Raw genomic sequence first — 22,747 nt, 5'->3', positions numbered from 1 at the left:
TTACTGTTAAACATTAAGTGAGATAATTGATATCTGGATTTTATACCAGTCAACGTGTAATACACGACTCTTAAACTGAATTTCAAAGCATTCATCAGTAATTGTTAACCCTAAAATATATTGATTTGCTGCATTCAAATATTAAACTATATTGCGAACCTGTACCAAGCAGAGTCGTATAAAGACCTATGTTGCCTGGTATAAATTAAGCTCATAGTAGATAGCAGGATTGAAACTTAAGTATTTGAGCCAGAAAGCGTTTCGTCAACAAAAGACTCATCAGTGACGATCGAATCTAAATGTGTTATACCACCATTGAGTTCCCCTATTAGTCTTGTTAAATTTGCACTTATCTAAAAAATGGTGCAGATTTTTTTTTTTTTCCAATAAAGAAATAGTTGGCATGAGTAAAGTTTAATCCTGTCAAGTACTATTTAAAAACAATTCACATAACATTACATAGCATATAAGAACAAACCCATCACTGGAAGTTAACCAATCAAGTTTTCCCCTTTTTTAAACATGTGTTCAAGCTTTATTAAACATGTAACCTGAAGTTTCCAAAATATTCTATAGAAACCCAAAACCAAAAAAATAGTGCATTGAATTCTAATGATAAATGTTTATGAACCAAACCAAAAATTATTTACTGCAATGGAATTTATGAATAATTGCCTACAACTTACAAATTCAAGGAAATATTTTTTTCTACCTATTTTCGATTGCAACCGGATGTAACATACTATGATTTGTTGGTATTAAACCCCTAAAAAGGTTAAAACAGCAAAATATTCAAAGTTGAAGAGCATTGGAAATATAAATACCCAATACATTTTGATAACTCTTTTCGGAAACATTTATTCTAAAAGAAGTGTATTTTTACTTTTCATTGTGTAAACTTTTATCATATACATTTTCAATGCAATTACTTATTATTATAAAATTGTAAAGCATTGTTGTACTTATTGAAAACGTAAATTTAAACAGTTTAAATACCGTTTGGTTTGCAATTCGAAATATGAAAAAAGCTTGATTTATATGTACCACAAGACATGCGAAAGCTAAGATTATTTTAATAACAAGAAAATAGTATGTAGAAAACAAGATGATTAGATAAGTCGATTTGACATTCATATACAAGTATAAGCTGTCAACCTATACGTTTAAAATTTTCCTATTTTGTCAACTGGTAATGCAGTTAGACAATGATTAAATTAAGCGTCTGTAAAAACTGTAGTACTGTACAGAGAATATAACAACATTGTATGGAGTTGAAGAACCATATTTGATACAAGTATCTGTGTTGATATTGTTTGCTAAAAGCTTAAGACCCATAAGTTATGTTTTCGTTTTATTGACCAGTATCTTGTAACAGTCTTGACCACAAAACTATAACGAATTAAGCAGGTTGAAGTTCTTTCTATGAAGACACAAGGGTTTAAGAATTTTATCTTTCCTTTCAATTATTACACATATTATGTTCCATTCTAAGGTTATGGTGTTTTTTTTTAAGATAAGAGTTAGCGTTTAGTTGATTTCTATGAAAAAGTGAATATTACTTATTTTGATCGAAAAACCACAACTGTTTAACTTTAATTAAGCAATATGTTTTAACCAAAGTTTGTAGGTATTATAGTGAGTATAAGTGCCATGTCACAATTGATATAAGCAGAACAAAAAAGATGCAACCTTAACATAAAATGTTAGGCACAAAAGATAAATTTTTGCATCAATGCCTTTCTCTTGTTAAAAAAACCCTTGTGAAAACTTTAAGAATGCAATTAAAGAGCTACATTAAACTAATAATTGAGTATAGAGTATGCAATATTTGTTTCCTTTCATCTTGACTTGCATTCGTTTGAAAAAAGTAAACAAAAAGTTCGTCTGTGCATGAATTTTGGTTGTTTACACATATGATAATTCATGTGTAGTTTTCAGTGTTTTGTTCAATGTTTCATAAAAAAAAATGGCAGTTGCCTCCTTTTGATTGCTTGGATGATCTTTATGTTGTTATTAAATGAACAAAACTTGATATTTTACCTTTGTATGTATAACTGGTATTTATTGCATTTATTTTATGAAATAAAAGAGTTTATTTAAATCCTTCACTTCACAAATGTTCTTGTATATGACGTTAATTTTGTACAAAGTAGTGTTACTCTTGGAATGACATTATATTTAACGGTAAATATCAAAAAGAAGATGTGGTATGATTTCAAATAAAGTCTATTTGAATAGTTGAAAAAAATCTCCAATATAGAAAGAGTCTGTATTGTGCTATTTTTGTTGGATTATTTAGTACACAATGGGTGATAATAGATAGAGGTCTAACAAAATCATCCTAATATACCAATCTACTAAAAAAAAATATACCAATTTATTAAAAAAATGGATTTTTTTTTATTTTACAGTTTTTAGATTATATCATTTATATTTGAAGGGGAAATGTTGTGGGATTTTTTTCTTTTTATCATTATAGTTAAATACAAGAACACTATTTTAAAACTTAGATGTCTATGAGTTTTGTGACCTTGTTATTAATATATATAGCATTTATTATAATAATATCATGTAACCTATTTTCTTACAATACAAAATAAATTCTTAATGAATGACTCATCCATGTGTTAAACTGCAAGTTAAATAATGTCAATGGCCTTTTGTCTTGTCCTTATGAAATGTTATGTATTGATAGATAAACAGACATATATGTAAGAAAAATATTTAATTCTTATTGTTTGTTGTAAAATCTTTCTTCTAACTCGGTAAAGACAAATTTGAGAGAGAGAAATTGAGGTATTTTTTTTAATTATTTTTTTTTTCACCATATTAATTAAACTACACAGTACTGCAAATGGTTTCAGACATGTCGGATATACAGTCCATATTTTTTGTTTGTACTTGTTTAATGCAAAAGAGGCACTGGAAAGGATTATTAGTTCACTAGGTCACAATTACTGTCATCGAAAAATGAGACAGACTGCAAAAGTTGCGGATGTAGAACATAAGTTGACTTTCTAATTTAGAACAAAATTAGTCACATCTTCCAAATCAATGGTAATTTGTTAATATTGAAAACAATGTAAAATTTTATAACCATTTGGACCTAGTCTGTTTTCACTATTATTTTTATCTGACAAAAACATTCATTTGTTTAGAAGGTATACTCTACCCAAACTGAAAAAATTTATGCCAATGTCTTTTTGATAAAACTTTTATTATTTTTCCCTTTTTGCTGTCAAGGATATTTGTTGATAACAAAAAGATATTCTACTTTAAATTATAAGAAAAACATAATCTAAACAATGAAAACCCTTTCTATTGCCTGTAGATTTTGGTGCATATGTACTTGTCAGGAACAAAATTGTTATTGAATCACTAACCTTATCATATGCTTCACACAATTATGAGTATTTATGATAAATGTTATAAAATATTAGTTGTCTTCGGAACTAAAAACATTTATTCAAAAAAACAGTTGTTAGCATGACACGGGTTATGTTCTTCTCATGAAGTCTGGAGCTGGCATGTCAGTTAACTGCTAGTAGTCTGTTGTTATTTGTGTATAATTGTCATTTTGGTTTTTTTTTCTTTGGTTGCATCTTCTGACATCAGACTCGGACTTCTCTTGAATTGAATTTTAAACGTACGTATTGTTATGCGTTTACTTTTCTACATTGGCTAGAGGTATGGGGGGAGGGTTGAGACCTTATAAACATGTTTAACCCCGCGACATGTTTGCGCCTGTCCCAAGTAAGGAGCCTCTGGTCCTTGTAAGTCTTGTATTATTTTAATTTTAGTTTCTTGTGTACAATTTGGAAATTACTAAGGCGTTCATTATCACTGAACTAGTATATATTTGTTTAGGGGCCAGCTGAAGGACTACTCCGGGTGCGGGAATTTCTCACTACATTGAAGACCTGTTGGTGACCTTCTGCTGTTGTTTTTTCTATGGTCGGGTTGTTATCTCTTTGAAACATTCCCCATTTCCATTCTCAATTTTATTTTGAAATTGTCATTTGAATATATAGTCTTTGTTCTGAGTTGTCAGATAGTCAGCTCAAATAAAAAATGGCACAACATGGTTAAGAAAGCTCCCCTTTTGGATTGAAGGCAAGTATGAGATGTTGGGAGCCTGTTGTCTGTAATCTTTTTTGAAACTTTTCTCTGAAACTGCACACTTTATTCAAATTCAGAGTAACATGGCCTTCAAGGTTTATAGTAAAATGCATCTTATTGGGTTTTATTTTGAAACCATGAACTTTCTATTTGTACACTTATTGGCATTATTTGCCCTTCTCAATGTGTGGCATTTTATATCGAGGACTGATAACTATATACCAAAATAAACTTTCTGCAGCCTACATGGCTTGTTGGAAACAGATAATTTATACTGGAGATATATTGATGCAACTGATGATTGACAAAGGAAAATTGAAGATTGATTAATTTGATTTACGAGAATGCTGCACCATTAATAAGTGCGTTTTGCATTTATGCATACATATGATTCAGTTGACGAGCCACAAGCGTTATCTTTTTTATTCCCTACCTAAGGACATTATGTTATTTGGTTCGTTTGTCTCCCTTCAGGTTTTTGATCAAGGTAGTTTTGAATTTTACGGTCCACTGGACATAAAAAAATGATGATGCGAATGAAGCATCTATATACTATAGACACATTCTTATTGCTCGATTGTGACATCACCAAATAAGACTTTAAGCAAAACTGTTACTTGTCATTGAAAACATCATATACTTAATGACAACATGAGTCTCTTCCAGTCATAGTTGTTTACAAGTCTTTTAGTGCGATAATTGGATTTATAAAGATTAATTCTTAATCAACTCATTTTATAAAATTTGTACTGAGACCAACCGTGGTCATTCAGTTAGGTTTGATATGTGGATTTATGATAATTAATACATATCAATTCGAAACCAATGACTACGTATGGAAAATGACCCGCACTTAATCTCATTGACAGTTACAGGATTCTAACGAACAATATACTGCAGTTTGAACGAATACCAAATTTGATTTTCTGGTGAAATAAGTCTTGTAAAAGGATATGAATGGACAATCTATAGTAATTTTAAAAGTTAATACAAATGCTGCTGTACGATTTGAATTTACCTTGGAGTTTTTTTTAGGTTTTTGTTGAATTCCTTTTAATATGTCAGAAACCCATATCTTGTTACAAAATGATCTCAATCTAAATTTAGACAGTATAACGCTTGAATTGTGTTTCTAAATTGGCTCCAACTTTTCAGAGTTTGACCTCTGATGAACAATTTTGGTGTAATGTTTTACCAAAACTTGTATCATTGTACAGTTCATATGTTCTACCAAAACTTTTACTTTAGATGTCAAAATAACACATGTTCCAGTTGAACATTTTTTTTAAAGTCATTACAATTTACAATATATAACAGTGATAAGGTTTTGTTATATAATTTAATTTGATAAACATAACAAAAATAAACAATATTAAACATAATAAATAGATAAATATCATCTTTTATTTTAAGAAACCTGATGATATATAGTATCAGGCTGCGCTCAGCGAAACATTTTATTTGTTCAAATAGTATCAAAAGTACCAGGATTATATTTGTATACGCTAGACGCGCGTTTCGTCTACATAAGACTCATCAGTGACGCTCAGATCAAAATAGTTAAAAAAGCCAAATAAATACAAAGTTGAAGAGCATTGAGGACCCAAAAGAAGTGCATATTTATTATTAAATTTTTGTGTTAACTGTTTTTATTTACATTTGTATTTCCTTCAACATTATCACGCCTGATTTAAATGTACCACTTGTAATTATAAAGATCTTTTTTATTAAATAGGACCATAGTATGTATGAAGTTTCCGTCACTTAATCTTATTCAATTGAAATGAACTAAATGTAACTAAAGAGAGTAGTAACGTGTGTTCTATCTTGAGTAATATCTACAAATTGAAAGGGAACTCGATGGTCGTTTGAAAAGACATTATATTTGATTTGTATTATTTTTTTCATTGCGAATTATCCATTTCTGTCAAATCAAATATAATAATCTATTCAAACGAACCTCGAGTTCCCTTTCAATTTGTAGATATGAATCACGATAGAACACACGTAACTTCTCTCTTTAGTTACATTTAGGTAATTTCAATTGAATAGATTAAGTGACGGAAATTTCATGAAATCAAACATATTTTATCCCATTGAAATAAATAAGGAAGAAGAATGGTGGGGTTTTATGTTGAGCCTTGATCCATTGCTATCTTGGATTTGAATTGACAACAATAAAGCAAACGAAGGTCATGAATTTGTATGTCAAAATTCAATATGCCATACAATTCCTTTAAATATCTTTCAAATCTCAAACGATGATGACACAGACTCTCTGTAGGCAATAAAGAGATGCAGAGAGAATACAAATAGATATGAAACGTTATCAATATGTTAATATTATTTTATAATTAAGAATTGAATGCTTCTTTTTGTAACTCTTTGGGGGTGTAAAAGCGTTGACCGACGTACATTTTGTGTTTTCGCACGGTCAACGCTTTTAAAACCCTATGAAGTTACAAAAAGAAGCATTCAATACTTATAATTATATTTTTTTAGCCAAGATCATCAAAACATGAATTTTATAATTTTTTTATATAATTAACCTGTGCACTTTATAATCGGACCTAGTGTTTTCATAAATGATTTTTAAAGTTTTATTGTGTATTGAATTGCTTAAGGAATAACATGTGATGTGCAATCAGCCAATCAGAATAAGGTATTATAATGAAACATTCATCTAATTTAATTATTCAATAATAACAAATACTATTTACAAATCTCAGGTCACTGGCCTGCATATATATGATATTTCATAAATATTAGTGCTTGGAAATATTTAGTCCCAAAACATACGGACATTCCAACATTTGTCGAATGTTTCCAAGGTTATAATTCAAAAATAATAATTCGAAAGCTTATATCTTCTTTTCTAAACTTGATTAATTTGATTTGGTATACAGGTAATAACAATCCATATTTAGAAATATCCACATATTTATGAATCAAGTATTGAAAGTAATATCAACTGTTCTGAATGACTTTAATTCGAATCCTGGTTTATATCATTTCACCAATTCTATTACCTGTTTGGTTTGAAGAATTGATAAAATACTGCCCGTTCTGTTTATGTACTACAGTTGCTTTAAATAAGCCTATTTACAATACCAATTTTGACCACAAAATATTCTCTTTTTTTAATTATATCTTAGAATAAAACTTTGAAAACAGTTACACATGTTCAGGCCTGGACCATTAAATTGCAATGTAAAAATTAAAATCACAAAAATACTGAACTCCAAGGAAAATTCAAAAAGGAAAGTCCCAAATAAAATGGCAAAATCAAAAGTTCAAACACATAAAACGAATGGATAACAACTGTCATATTCCTGACTTGGTACAGGCATTTTCTTATGTAGAAAATGGTGGATTGATGTAATGCATTACATTACAATAACTTTCTGTTTTTTCCATGACATTTACAATAACAATTACAGTTTTTTAGGTTTTTGTTTAAATCTTTTTCAACTGTCAATGGCTGTCCATGTACATGTATTAAAAGTAAGCATGTGGCATTTTTTATTCAAATAAAGGCAAGAGTAGTATACCGCTGTTAAAAACTCATAAATCCATGAACAAAAAACAAAATCGGGATAACAAACTCAAACCGAGGGAAACGCATTAAATATAAGAGGAGAACAACGACACAACACTGAAATGTAACACACACAGAAACAGACCAAGCATCAGACAAAATCCCACGAGAATAACAAATAGCACATCAAAACCAAATATATGAATTTGGGATAGACAAGTACCGTAACACGTCTTATCGCACTGTCAATTTACACACAAAAATAAGAGAAAACAAACGACACAACATAACATAGTATTTAAATACATCGCAAACTATACACCTATATATATATATACTAGCTATCTGTTGATGCAAGCCATCGTTATTTCTGTATAACTATAATTCGTATCTCTCTTTTATAAAGTGTGGTAAAAAAATTAATTATGACTTGAATAAAATGTTAAACTTTATGAAAATTAATTAGACGCAGTTATGCCAGCCGATTAAAGGTGACGCATTAAAATCGTTAATACAGACATTTCCGACTTGTTTAATCCAATGGCAAGAAATTCTTTTGTAGACTTAATCTTTAATATTCTCATTCAAAGCGAGCGTTCGATTTTGTCGTATAAGGATACACGTATGTGCATATCGAAACAATCAAAGTATCATTTCGTGAAGATTATAACTTTAATGATATTTAATACTTTCTTAAGATTTTAAGGTAGAGTAAACGTTAAGTAATAATATTTCCAATGACTATTAACACATGTAACAATGAGTAATACTAGTAACCATTTCAGAACAGTATTTTTTATCATTTGATCAAACCTTTTAAATAATTTGACTATCCTAGTAGATACGTCAAGTAGATTTTTTTTAAAACCTAGTCTATATATAAACATTGAACCATTATGGGAAACCCCAATTACAAGGACATATATTTAGAACTTGATATTAAGGGTTCACAGAGAACAAACGGAAAAGAAAATAACATTATTTAAATCTTCATTGGATCGTTTGGTATATAAATGTTAGAGAAAAGATCCCCTTGGAGACCTGATTGAAATAAAGTATTCACAAAAGAGGCTTAAAAAAGGTAAGAACATTCACCTACTTAGTTTTATGATGGTTGATAAACTCACCAAAACATCGACCTGTTCGATTTGGAATGTTTATATATATGCCTGTTAAAAAGAAGTTAATGTAAAGGTACGATAAACAAACGAATGCAATGTCGTTTCAAAACTGTACTTTAATTAAACCGGTTACGGTAAATATAAAAAAGAACATCTGGTATGATTGTCAATGGGACAACATTCAACAAGAGATTATTGACACCTATAGATTACCATATTACGGCCTTTAACAATAAGCAAAGTCAATACCGCATAGTCAGCAATAGAAAGCCTAGAAATGACAAATCTAAAACCATTCAAACGAAGAAAACTAAGGGCCTTATTTCTGTAAATATAAACCAGATTCTCCACAGGGCGCAGCTTTATACGACTTATCTTTTTTAAATATTATGAGAGCTTGAAACTGTCGTCATTTGTCATAATCAAGGTCATAAAAAATAATTATGAATTTTGAATACCCAACTGAATCAAATCTATGCATAACTTCATAACTCATTTATTAATGGTGCAGAAGTTCCATAATTCAAATAAATCAATCTTAAATTTTCCTTTGTCAATCATCAGTAGCATCAATATATTTCCAATATATCTGATCTCTTTCCAACATGTCATGTAGGCTGCATGCAGTTTATTTTTGTTTATAAAGATTGAGCTTGGGGTAGTTGACCCTAAGGGGTCATAAAGTGCGGAGGGTATCTATTTTTCTCTTTTTTTAAGGGGCTCATACTTTTTTCTTTAAAATTTAAAATTTAATTTTTGCACAAAAGATCATTTGGATCTTTGACCACATTAATTTAGTGTCAGAAACCTATATCTTGTCACAAAATGATCACAATCTAAATTTAGACAGTATAACGCTTGAATAGTGTTTCTAAATTGGCTCAAACTTTTCAGAGTTTGACCTCTGATGAACAATTTTGGTCTAATGTTTTACCAAAACTTGTATCATTGTACAGTTCATATGTTCTACCAAAATGTTTGCTTTAGATGTCAAAATAACACATGTTCCAGTTGAACAGTTTTTTTAAGTTCATTACAATTTACAGCATAAAACAGTGATAAGGTTTGGTTATATAATTTAATTTGATTAAACATAACAAAAATAAACAATATTAAACATAATAAATAGATAAATATCATCTTTTATTTTAAGAAACCTGATGATATATAGTATCAAGCTGCGCTCAGCGAAACATTTTATTTGTTCAAAAGAAGTGCATATTTATTATTAAATTTTTGTGTTAATGGTTTTTATTTACATTTGTATTTCTTCAATATTATCACGCCTGATTTAAATGTACCACTTGGCATTATAAAGATCTTTTTTATTAAATAGGACCATAGTATGTATGAAGTTTCCGTCACTTAATCTTATTCAATTGAAATGAACTAAATGTAACTAAAGATAGTAGATACGTGTGTTCTATCTTGAGTAATATCTACAAATTGAAAGGGAACTCGATGGTCGTTTGAAAAGACATTATATTTGATTTGTATTATTTTTTTTTCATTGCGAATTATCCATTTCTGTCAAATCAACTATAATAATCTATTCAAACGAACCTGGAGTTCCCTTTCAATTTGTAGATATGAATCACGATAGAACACACGTAACTTCTCTCTTTAGTTACATTTAGGTAATTTCAATTGAATAGATTAAGTGACGGAAATTTCAAGGAAATCAAACATATTTTATCCCATTGAAATAAACAAGGAAGAAGAATGGTGGTGTTTTATGTTGAACCTTGATCCATGGCTATCTTGGATTTGAATTTACAACAATAAAGCAAACGAAGGTCTTGAATTTGTATGTCAAAATTCAATATACCATGCAATTCCTTTACATATCTTTCAAATCTGAAACGATGATGATACAGGGTCTCTGTAGGCAATAAAGAGATGCAGAGAGAATACAAATAGATATGAAACGTACTCAATATGTTAATATTATTTTATAATTAAGAATTGAATGCTTCTTTTTGTAACTCTTTGGGGGTGTAAAAGCGTTGACCGAAGTACATTTTGTGTTTTCGCACGGTCAACGCTTTTAAAACCCTATGAAGTTACAAAAAGAAGCATTCAATACTTATAATTATTATTTTTTAGCCAAGATCATCAAAACACGAATTTTATATTTTTTTTTATATAATTAACCTGTGCACTTTATAATCGGACCTCGTGTTTTCATGAATGATAAGTTTTATTGTGTATTGAATTGCTTAAGGAATAACATGTGATGTGCAATCAGCCAATCAGAATAAGGTATAATAATGAAACATTCATCTAATTTAATTATTCAATAATAACAAATACTATTTACAAATCTCAGGTCAATGGCCTGCATATATATGATATTTCATAAATATTAGTGCTTGGAAATATTTAGTCCCAAAACATGAGGACATTCCAACATTTGTCGCATGTTTCCAAGGTTATAATTCAAAAATAATAATTCGAAAGCTTATATCTTCTTTTTTAAACTTGATTAATTTGAATTAGTATACAGGAAATAACAATCCATATTTAGAAATATCCACAGATTTACGAATCAAGTACTGAAAGTAATATCAACTGTTCTGAATGACTTTAATTCGAATCCTGGTTTATATCATTTCACCAATTCTATTACCTGTTTGGTTTGAAGAATTGATAAAATACTGCCCGTTCTGCTTATGTGCTACAGTTGCTTTAAATAAGCCTATTTACAATACCAATTTTGACCGCAAAATATTCTCTTTGTTTAATTATATCTTAGAATAAAACTTTGAAAACAGTTACACATGTTCAGGCCTAGGACCATTAAATTGCAATGTAAAAATTAAAATCACAAAAATATGAACTCCAAGGAAAATTCAAAAAGGAAAGTCCCAAATGAAATGGCAAAATCAAAAGTTCAAACACATCAAACGAATGGATAACAACTGTCATGACTGTCATATTCCTGACTTGGTACAGGCATTTTTTCATATAGAAAATGGTGGATTGATATAATGCATTACATTACAATAACTTTCTGATTTTTCCATGACATTTACAATAACAATTACATTTTTCTCACATGTAAACCATAACATTACGATTACCTTGCCTGCGTAATGCATTACATACATGACATACCATATTACCTTTTCAATATAAAAACTAAAAAAAATTCAAAAACTGATTTTTATAAGAAATTTATAAATATAACTGGGGTATATGTACATACAGTGTTGATGGCATTGACTTCAAATATTGGTTAACAAACATGTCAATTGCATTTTATCATCACAAGTGTTTCAAAGGTTTGAAAAATGAATGAATTATCATATAATTTTGTTACCATCATTGATCGCATAAGCATTAAGGGATTTCACAGGGATATTATAAATGTGTCATTTAAGGATTATCTTGTTAAATGCCTAAGGGTTCTGTGAGACAAACATAAGTTGATTAAATTTCACTACAATAAAAAAATTTGGATATTAATTAGATGAAATAAAAACACAGCTGGCCTAGAGAATTAAGTTATGGATCCTGGAAAATTTTTTTAAGGGCAAACTATCTATAATGATTTATTATAGAAAATAACTGTGACAATATTTTATTCAAAATTTTCTTTTGTTTTTGTTAATATTTAATTCTTTACTATATTATTCAATCTTATTTTACCTTTTTCTAATGACAAGTAATGTAAAATAATGAAAGCATTACATTGATTTTTAACTAAATTTAATCATTTCATTGCATGAAATTGTAATTCAGAAAATGTGCATTACAAATTTCTTTGCATTACATGAAAAATGTAAGATTACATTGCATTACAATTACAAATTACAAATTACCATTACCCAAGGCCTGCCCATGTTCAACCTTCATTACAAATATGTCACTGAGCCACTGACCTGTGCAATATAAATATCATAATGTCTTACCTAGATATAGAAATAATCAACAAAACAAATTACAACCAAGTTCTAAATAAAATGTAAATGTCATATCATAAAGGATTTCTAATGATATATCTCCTCTCAAAGAAAAAACATCTTTGTCTTTACATAACAATACTATACACACAATGCTGCTGAGTTAAGATGAGTGCTAGAAACTATTTTATATTGTTCTTTTTTGTGTGTTCAAAATTGATAGGTTGTTCAATATTCTTATGAACTTCTTGTAACAATACAGAACCAGCAGCCAAAATTATTTCAAACTGTTCTGTGAATCTTGATAAAACAACTCTTATTTTTCCAAAGAATTGTCGACGCGTTTTCATTAACGTTTAGATTGTATAAATGCAGCATACTTGTTATATCAAATTATCGCTTATGGAAAAGTAAAAAATTCAGTTGGGATACTACATCAAAAAGAGCCGTATGTTACCGCGTTGTTTGGCATAAATTGGTAAGAGCCAACACTGTAGTTTTTTCCTTATGGTACCAGTCTTGTATTACAACTCCAGTTTGCGATGCATGTCAAAACATGTAGGGAAATAAAATAGTCTATTTCTTCTGATTTTTTTACTGGACTCATTTTTTCTGTTTGATTAAAAGTTATGCTGAATTGAAACATATATAGATTTGAAAAAAAATCTTGCATCTTTTTGGGGATATCAATCCCGGATAGTGGAAGGATATCATGTTTACTGGAAGTGGTGCGGTCTAGTAAAAATAGCAAACAGAAAGTAGGAAAAAATGTTTTGACTTCAGGGTAACGTAACATTTTATTCTTCGTGGCATGACCCACTTTTTTTTTTGATTGAATCACAATTTCACATAAGTACATACATTTGTACATGATATAAACATGGAAAAAAATTCTATGTAGCATTTTTTTATTTTTATATGTTCAAAGATCAACTGTTTTGCATGTAAGTCTATGGAGCAACCTTATCCCTAGCTTAATTCGACATTTTGTATAATTTTACGATTTGCATGTTTTTTTTCGGTATTTGAGTATCAAATCTGAGTGACAAAACGTAAATGAGTAAATGATTTTGCGATGTTACATAAAATAGTTATTTACTTTAAAGTAATTCTGAACTGTATTTAAAAAAAGAACAATTATGAACTACAGATTTGGCTGAATCTAACCGTGAGTATTCAAACAAATCTTCATCAAATATGCTATGGATTAAGCGTAAGCAATGGTCGTGGAAAATATACAGACAATATATGTATGGTTGAATGGACACTTAAATTGTCAAATAGTTATATCTGCAGGTGTAGAGTATTTAGATTTTTTTGCTGTTATTAATTCTTCCTAATTTGTTTTGTTTCAGGTATGGCTTTGTCTACATTAGCTAAAGAGCAAGAAAACTTCTTGAGATACGCAATTCTGATAGTTGATCATTCCAAAGAGGCACTACAAGATCTTATTGAATTAAATTTGAAAAACAAACATCTTGCATTCGATGAATTCCTCAAACAGAATCAGCATGAAATTTACCATTTATGCTATGACTCACGATGCTGTCAATGTCAAAATACACCACATAGAAGAAAACGAATTATATTCCCTTCGCAGTTGGAATTATTGTTCGATAAATACAAAAAGTTACCTTTACACAGAGGGATTGGACATAACGACTTCTGCTGTAGTTTTGCAAAAGTTGGTATCACTTCGCAAGTGTTAGATCTATCACTTGCACGATGTTTGTTGGTGAATTGCTGTTTGGATGTGTTTTGGTTCACCAGTTTAACCTCACATAGTCAAACATTGGAACAATTTCTCAATTCAAATAAGCATACTATTTACCATCTCTGGAAAAACAATCAAAACTGTTGTCAGTGTAAACCTGAATTCATTTCCCCGTGTAATGATTCTTTAATCACTGAAAATGAATGGAAAAGTATGTTCAGCTCACTATTGCCGCCCTGCGAAAATGATAGAAAAAGAATGTCAACAGGATCGTCTAGTGTTTGTTCCGTTGGAGCTACACCTGGTATTGCTACACAAAACATTAATCCAGAAATTCAGCGATTTATCCTTCAGAAGTGCAGCCATATTAGTAAAGCTGTAGATTTCCTAGTTGAACAACGAAATTTGAGATTTGCTCATGTACCAGAAGCAAAGATACCAGATAGTGACTTTAGACTGTTTTTAAAGGATATTGAAACCCATCTTCTTGGAATATCTCGTGTTTGTGGAAAGGAAGCTCACGTGAAAAATATTTTGAGAGATCTTCACTTGAAACCATTATCTTTGAACATGTTAAGAAAATATGAAAAACTACTTCATAAAAACATGGAAGCAATCAACAAGGTATATATAGTTTGAGTTCAGTAATTTTGTGATTTTACTTTTTATTTCAATGTTTGAGCGTTGAAACAGTAAATACAATGCCAAGTTCAATAAATGTTTCAGATGTTGTCACCAACGTCATCGACAGTATTTATCATTATCAATAACCAAGATATCAATAATTTTACCAAATATATAGATAATGATAAGTTTTTATCTTATAGTTATTAAAAGAGGTGTTATTGTTGAAATCGTGACTTAATCGTATATTGAAAATGAATTACCGTATGCATGTGTTTTCATAATTAAGGTAGTCTGCAATCATGTGTCATTTTCTCTTTAGTTGTAGTATCGACGATACCGACTATTTAATTGTAGTTGTTTGTGCTCAGTTGCTTATACGGACTTATGCTTTAAATATTGTAAAATGGCCGATATGAATTCGATATGAACATTATGAATTTCAATATGATTTGTTTGACTAAACTAGCTATCTTCTTTTTCTGTGGTTTCGATATCGATATTTAACTTTTCCCTCATTACTTAATGTTTGAATGGGGTTATATCATTGTGCTATTGTCAACGTATCATCGATAAGTTATTGTTTCGATATTCTATATAGTGTGTCTTGATTGACAAATCAATAAAATTGAGAATGGAAATGGGGAATATGTCAAAGAGACAACAACCCCACCATAGAGCAATGGGTCTTCAATGCAGCAAGGAACTCCCACATCTAGAGGAGTCCTTTAGCTGCCCCCTACACAAAATGTATATTAGTTCAGTGATAATGGGCGTCATTCTAAACTCCGAATTATACACAAGAAACTATAATTAAAAATGATACAAGATTATCAAAGGATTGAGGCTCCTAACTGGGGATAGGCGCAAAATTGCGGCGAGGTTAAACATGTTTAGAAATTTCATAGATAAATGATATAAATTCTGATATCGTTATTTCTTTTCATCTGATTAATTTTCTCATCAACGTGATTGTTCCGATATTCTATATGGTTTGTCTCTATTGAAATAATCAACCAAAAACTGAATCGTATTCAAAATTGAGATGTGTTTCGATTTAAATTTGCTTATGCTTTCAGCAATTAACTGTCAAATGCATTTTCAACGAATCGACTCATAGCGGAATCGGACGTTAGGTTGTCATAAAAAAACGTATATATTTAACAAATTACAAAAGTATAAAAGAAGCTAATACACGAACTTATTAATATGTATCAATGATTCGTGTTTATTTCTATATGAACGTTAATTTAACTTGAGGGAAACATACGCAGTACTTTGCATTTCGTTATCTGATGATTTGTTTTGTATTTTTTGGTTAAAGAACTGTTCAAACCATTAACTTTAAATGTTACAATATGCTATAAAATTGAGAATAGAAATGGGGAATGTGCCAAAAAGACAACAACCCGACCATAGAGCAGACAACAGCAGAAGGTCACCAACAGGTCTTAAATGTTTTATCAGAAATCGTTAATTGGAAACTTGTTAAATGTGATCATTTTATGTCAAAACACCATTCCTTAGTAGAGATTTTTAAAAACTATTAGATCAGAATTATAAACACAACGAACAAGATTCCAAGCAAAAATTCAACTGACTTATAACTGCATTTCCATCCGTTCAGCAGATGAAATTATCATAATTTTAACTTTCAATTTTCCCATTTGGGGTAATAGGTTTAAGACATCCTTGTTTTTCAAATGCTTTCGGTTGGGTCTTCGTAATAAGGTATATCTAACTAAGCACTTTGGACGCACGACATAAATAAAAAAAAAAAAAATCTATTTGGACTAAAATCATGATTTTAAGATTTCCTCAAATATATATTTACACTATTTCGATTTGACTTTTAGAATGTGAATCTCCAACACAGAACTACAAGACAATCAATTCCAAAACTTGTAGACAAATCAAGCAAGATAAGAAAGATTGAAGAACGAGTAGATGCACTAGAGACTTCAGTAGCTGCAATCACAGAGGAGGTAAAGGGCCTAAGTAAAATTATCAAAGGTAGGAATATTTTTATATTTTTTTCTTACCGTACTTATCTTTTATATTCACTATTAAAGTATCAAGAAGACTACGCTTCTTGCTAGATATTTTTTTTATTTTTTTTTTCATTTTTATTATTTGTTCATTTTTGTCTAACATGTCTAATGCAAATCAATTATGAAATTTGGATATATACTTGACACTGGGCAATTGTAGAAAATCGTATCTTCGTATATATTTTTTTTGGTTTCTTTCCCATCAATTCCTTGTTTAACGAAGTGTTAAATTCTGTAAACACGTTGTATTTTATCAACTTGAATGGATATATTGTTATTCGAAGGGTATAACTACACCTAGTAACGCTTGTGGTAAACTAAACACATTTATTCTAAAAACAGTTGTTGGCATGACACGGGTTATGTTCTTCTCATATGTGTTATGATGGTATGCTACTAAACCCCTAACGGGAAGGACTGTGTCTGATGTTCATATGATGAAATCATAATTTTTCAGTGAGTTAAATTGAAGTCTGGAGCTGGCATGTCAGTTAACTGCTAGTAGTCTGTTGTTATTTATGTATTATTGTCATTTTGTTTATTTTCTTTGGTTACATCTTCTAACATCAGACTCGGACTTCTCTTGCACTGAATTTTAATGTGCGTATTGTTATGCGTTTACTTTTCTACATTGTTTAGAGGTATAGGGGAGGGTTGAGATCTCACAAACATGTTTAACCCCGCCGCATATTTGCGCCTGTCCCAAGTCAGGAACCTCTGGCCTTTGTTAGTCTTGTATTATTTCAATTTTAGTTTTTTGTGTACAATTTGGATATAAGTATGGCGTTCATTATCACTGGACTAGTTTATATTTGTTTAGGGGCCAGCTGAAGGACGCCTCCGGGTGCGGGAATTTCTCGCTACATTGAAGACCTGTTGGTGACCTTCTGCTGTTGTTTTTTATTTGGTCGGGTTGTTGTCTCTTTGACACATTCCCAATTTCCATTCTCAATTTTATTCATACAGTGATGAGTAATATTCCAAAATTCTGTTAAAGGATATGTTTTTTTTTAATTTTAAACCCATTGAGTTATATTATATGCAACTGGTAGCCATATTAACAAATATGCGAATGAATATATAACAAACTGCTTTATTGCAAAACATCAATGCCCATCACATTAATATATCCTGGAATTAGATGTTTTATCAAACAATAACAGCCAAACAACCTGCATGTGTATATTATACAAATATCACTGTAAAGCTACGTCCGCAGCCAGTCTACTTTTGTATATTGCTTTTTATTATTGCTGTATAAACTTTCATGACCTCACAAAGTTTATTGCAGTCGCATTCCAATGACGTATTAATAAACGTTATGTTGCAATTCTAAAGCGTAGGAAAAATCATACATTTTTTTTCAAATCGGACCATGTGTTTTTTTTTGGTTATCAGTCAGTGTTGCTTTATTCTTTCTTTTGCTTTGCTTGTAGACCGATCAAAAAGACAAAGACTTATAGGTAAGTTTATTATATGCATATGACATTTATTTATAAATAGAAAATTTAAGGTCTGGTAATTAAGTGGATTATGAGTTATAACGAACGGAAAGCGCTAACAGAAACAATGCGCGATTTAAATGTGATTTTTTATATATATAAGAAAATGTTAAGTAAAGTCCGTATGCTGGTAACATACAAGAAAATTATTAAAAGATAATAACGGTTTCAATACATCACTTTTTTACTAGTACTTTCACTGCTTTCGCAGATCTTCAGGTAATGTGACTTGGAGAAAATCATTTTGACGATTGACCATATACAATGGAAATATTTGAAATCGTCCATTAGAACAACGATGGAAATGGTCGTTTGACCTGATGAGTGTTAAATCTTCATGGTTGGTTTGCTGTCTATGTAAAGTCATTCTAGTCCGCAGTTCATTTTTCGTTTCTCCAACATAGAATTCTTCACAATTTGAACATATGAGAGAATAGATGACGTTTGAACTTTTACAAAACATACTCTGATTTAAAGAAAAAATTCTCTGAAACCGATATTATCAAGATGCTTGATTTCTTGATTGACAACATATTTGTTACGTTCGGATGACGTGTTTTTCAACAGACTGTCGGCATCCCAATGGGAACAAACTGTGCCCCTCTACTTGCTGACTTGTTTCTTTATTATTATGAGGCTGACTTCATGCAGGAACTTCTTAGGAAGAAAGATAAGAAGTTAGCAATATCCTTTAACTCTACTTTCCGCTATATAGATGACGTTCTCTCACTAAACAATTCAAAATTTGGTGACTATGTGGATCGCACCTATCCCATCGAATTGGAGATAAAGGATACTACAGATACAGTTAAGTCGGCTTCATACATGTATCTTGACTTACATCTAGAAATTGACAATAAGAGTCGGTTGAAGACAAAACTTTACGACAAAAGAGATGATTTCAGCTTTCCAATTGTGAACTTTCCATTTCTAAGTAGCAAAATTCCAGCAGCACCTGCATACGGGGTATATATCTCCCAATTGATACGATATTCCCTTGCTTGCATTTCCTATCTTGATTTTCTTGATAGAGGGTTACAGCGCACAAGGAAGCTATTAAACCAAGAGTTCCAAATGGTGAAGTTGAAATCATCCCTTCGTAAATTTTACGGACGCCATCACGAATTGGTTGACCGTTATGGAATAACCGTTTCACAAATGATATCGGATATGTTCCTTACGTCGTAACTACAATCCCCTTCCCTTTCATGAATTTGACCTACCGGATTGAACTATTTACCGGATTTGTAATCACATAAGCAACACGACGGGTGCTGCATGTGGAGCATGATCTGCTTACCCTCCCGGAGCACCTGAGATCACCCCTAGTTTTTGGTGGGGTTCGTGTTGTTTATTTTTTAGTTTTCTATGTTGTGTCATGTGTACTATTGTTTTTCTGTTTGTCTTTTTCATTTTTACCCATGGCGTTGTCAGTTTGTTTTAGATTTACGAGTTTGACTGTCCCTTTGGTATCTTTCGTCCCTCTTTTCTTAACAGTAAAGTGCTTTCCATTTTTGAAATAAATTGAACTTTCTTCTATTAAATTTGGACAAGTCATACATCGTTTATCGTTAAAAAATTTTACAACTGGCACAGATTCATTAAAGTCAAATTTTGAAGATGTTAAATATCGTGTCAGATTTTTCGACTGTCTTTTGCTGTTGATAATTTTTTTTTTGTAAGACCTTGTCCATTCTTACACTTTTGTGTCAATTTGTTTCAATTTGTCGCATGAAACTAAATATGTAATTATCTCGCGGATTATAACAAACGGAATATTTTTGTTTAAATTGTTCGATGATTTCTCGGTAGTTTCGGATTGCCGTGTTCTGTAACATTTGGTCCTTTTGAATTTCGTAATTTATTACTTGTTCCGGGTATTGTTGCTTCTTTAAATACGCTTTTAATTCTTCCAGTTTTTTATTAGGTAATATGTCTGTACTTGTAATAGTAATTATTCTTGGCGCTAGATTAAAAGGTATATTAATTTTACATGTTTTGGATGGTTTGAATAAAAATGTAAATACATATGTGTATCAGTGTCCTTAGAGAAGATATCTGTGACAATTTCATTGTATTCCGTTATAATTACTAACATATCCAACAACGGCATTCATTAGTTTACATAAATAAAGCCGTTAGTTTTCACGTTTGAATTGTTTTACACTGGCTTATCGGGGCATTTTATAGCTCACTATGCGGTATGGGCTTTGCTCATTGTTGAAGGCTGTACGGTGACCTATAGTTGTTAAAGTCTGTGTCATTTTGGTCTTTTGTGGATAGTTGTCTCATTGGCAATCATACCATAACTTCTTTTTAACTCACCTGGCCTTAAAGGCCAAGAGAGCTTTTCTCATCACTTGGCGTCCGGCGTCCGGCGTCATCCATCGTCCGTCGTCGTTAACTTTTACAAAAATCTTCTTATCTGAAACAACTGGGCCAAATTAAACCAAACTTGGTCACAATCATCATTTGGGTATATAGTTTTAAAATGTGTCCGGTGACTCGGCCAATCAACCAAGATGGCCGCCATGGCTAAAAATATAACATAGGTGTAAAATGCAGTTTTTGGCTTAAAACTCAAAAACCAAAGCATTTAGAGCAAATCTGACAATGATTAAAATTGTTTATCAGGTATAGATCTATCTGCAATGAAATTTTCAGATGAATCGGACAGCCGTTGTTGGGTTGCTGCCCCTGAATTGGTTATTTTAAGGAAATTTTGCCGTTTTTGGTTATTATCTTGAATATTTATATAGATAGAGATAAACTGTAAACAGCAATAATGTTCAGCAAAATAAGATCTACAAATAAAACAAATGACCAAAATAGTCAATTGACCCCTTAAGGAGTTATTGCCCTTTATAGTAATTTTTTTTACATTTTTCATAAATTTTGGTAAATTTAAAAAAAATATTTTCCACTGTAATTACTGGACCAAGATCATTATAAATAGAGATAATTGTAGCAACAAGAATGTTCAGTACAGTAAGATCTACATACATGTCACCATCACTAAAACACAATTTTGTCGTGAATTTATCTGTGTCCATTGTTTGATATGCACAAAGACCAAGGTGAGCGACACAGGCTCTTTAGAGCCTGTAGTTTATATTTCCCCGACATTTCTGCTAAAAGTGAAACGAATACGTGGATTTATAGAATTGAAATCAGAATGAAAATCTGAGACAGATATATCCGAATTCCAGCTTAGAAAACAAGCGTCTAGAAATCGTTTCAAGTTTTGACGTAAGGAAATGGCAAATTCATTTCCGTATGACTAATTTTTTCGTATAATAATTGTTCCAAATATCCAAGTATCAAGTGGCATATAAAGGCGCCATTTTAGTTCCAATAGCTGCTTTTTATTCTGAAATGTGCCGTTAAAGTTAAAAATATTTCTTTGTAGTATAAGTTTCAAAGATGCAAGGATAAATTATTTTGATAATCTGTTGTCAATAACGTTTTCCGTATTTTCTAAACAATATTTTTCGGCTGTTATTCCTAATGCATGAGGGATATTTGTGTATAGGCTGACAATATCAAAGTAATGAGTTCTGATTTCGGGTTTACAGTGTTTGGTAGATGATTTAAAAATTCCAAATCGTCTCGTATACAACTTGGAACTTCACGACATAAAGGTTTAAGTACAATGTCTATAACATGGCTGAAATGCTGATTAACGCTGTTGGGTCCGCACACAATTGGTCAAAATTTCAAATCATTTGGTTTAAAAGTTCGATGTATTCCGTGTTCTGTTCTGATACCACATATGAAATTTCCTCACTTTTATGAAATTTTGGTAAACCAAAGAAAAATCTTTCTGAAAATGTAGAATTTGAAATGTTATCCAACTCTTCTTCAAAACATTCCGTCTTATGTATCTTTAGTAATTTTGATATCATTGTACTTATTTGTCAGTCCAATTTTTTCTCTGTCACCTCATAAGACATTGCATCTTGCAACATGTTTAAAATATTATCTGTGTAATACTCACGATCCATGATTACAACTACATAACCTATATCCTGTTCTTTTCTTATTATTGATTTATCTGATTTTAAATTCTGTAAAAGCTGTTTTCTTCTCATGGGTTAAATTGTCCTTGACATTTTTATTGCTTGTAGGGGAATTTGTTTTTAATGTTTTAATAATTTCTTTTAAATCTTTATC

General features: G+C 30.7%; 1 protein-coding gene across 1 annotated transcript; it reads left to right on the top strand.

Moving 5' to 3' along the window:
* Window positions 1–8,585: 8,585 nt before the first annotated feature.
* On the top strand, window positions 8,586–21,394 carry LOC139482384 (uncharacterized). Its single transcript, XM_071266246.1, has 4 exons — window positions 8,586–8,738; window positions 14,039–15,021; window positions 16,878–17,034; window positions 18,509–21,394. The coding sequence occupies exons 2-4, from the start codon at window positions 14,041–14,043 to the stop codon at window positions 18,556–18,558; spliced, it is 1,188 nt and encodes a 395-aa protein (XP_071122347.1). The 5' UTR covers window positions 8,586–8,738; window positions 14,039–14,040; the 3' UTR covers window positions 18,559–21,394.
* Window positions 21,395–22,747: the final 1,353 nt, after the last annotated feature.

The sequence above is a fragment of the Mytilus edulis genome, chromosome 7, assembly GCF_963676685.1.
Source record: "Mytilus edulis chromosome 7, xbMytEdul2.2, whole genome shotgun sequence".
In the NCBI taxonomy this organism is placed as follows: domain Eukaryota; kingdom Metazoa; phylum Mollusca; class Bivalvia; order Mytilida; family Mytilidae; genus Mytilus; species Mytilus edulis.
The sequence above is the reverse complement of the archived record's forward strand: the minus strand, read 5'-3'. Positions and strand labels throughout refer to the sequence as shown.

Bases quoted from the DNA above. Each gene is read 5' to 3' on its own strand.
- LOC139482384 (XM_071266246.1), top strand. From the start codon at position 14,041: ATGGCTTTGTCTACATTAGCTAAAGAGCAAGAAAACTTCTTGAGATAC. The intron at 15,022-16,877 runs GTATATATAGTT...TTTGACTTTTAG, and splicing joins ACATGGAAGCAATCAACAAG to AATGTGAATCTCCAACACAG. The intron at 17,035-18,508 runs GTAGGAATATTT...CTTTGCTTGTAG, and splicing joins CCTAAGTAAAATTATCAAAG to ACCGATCAAAAAGACAAAGA.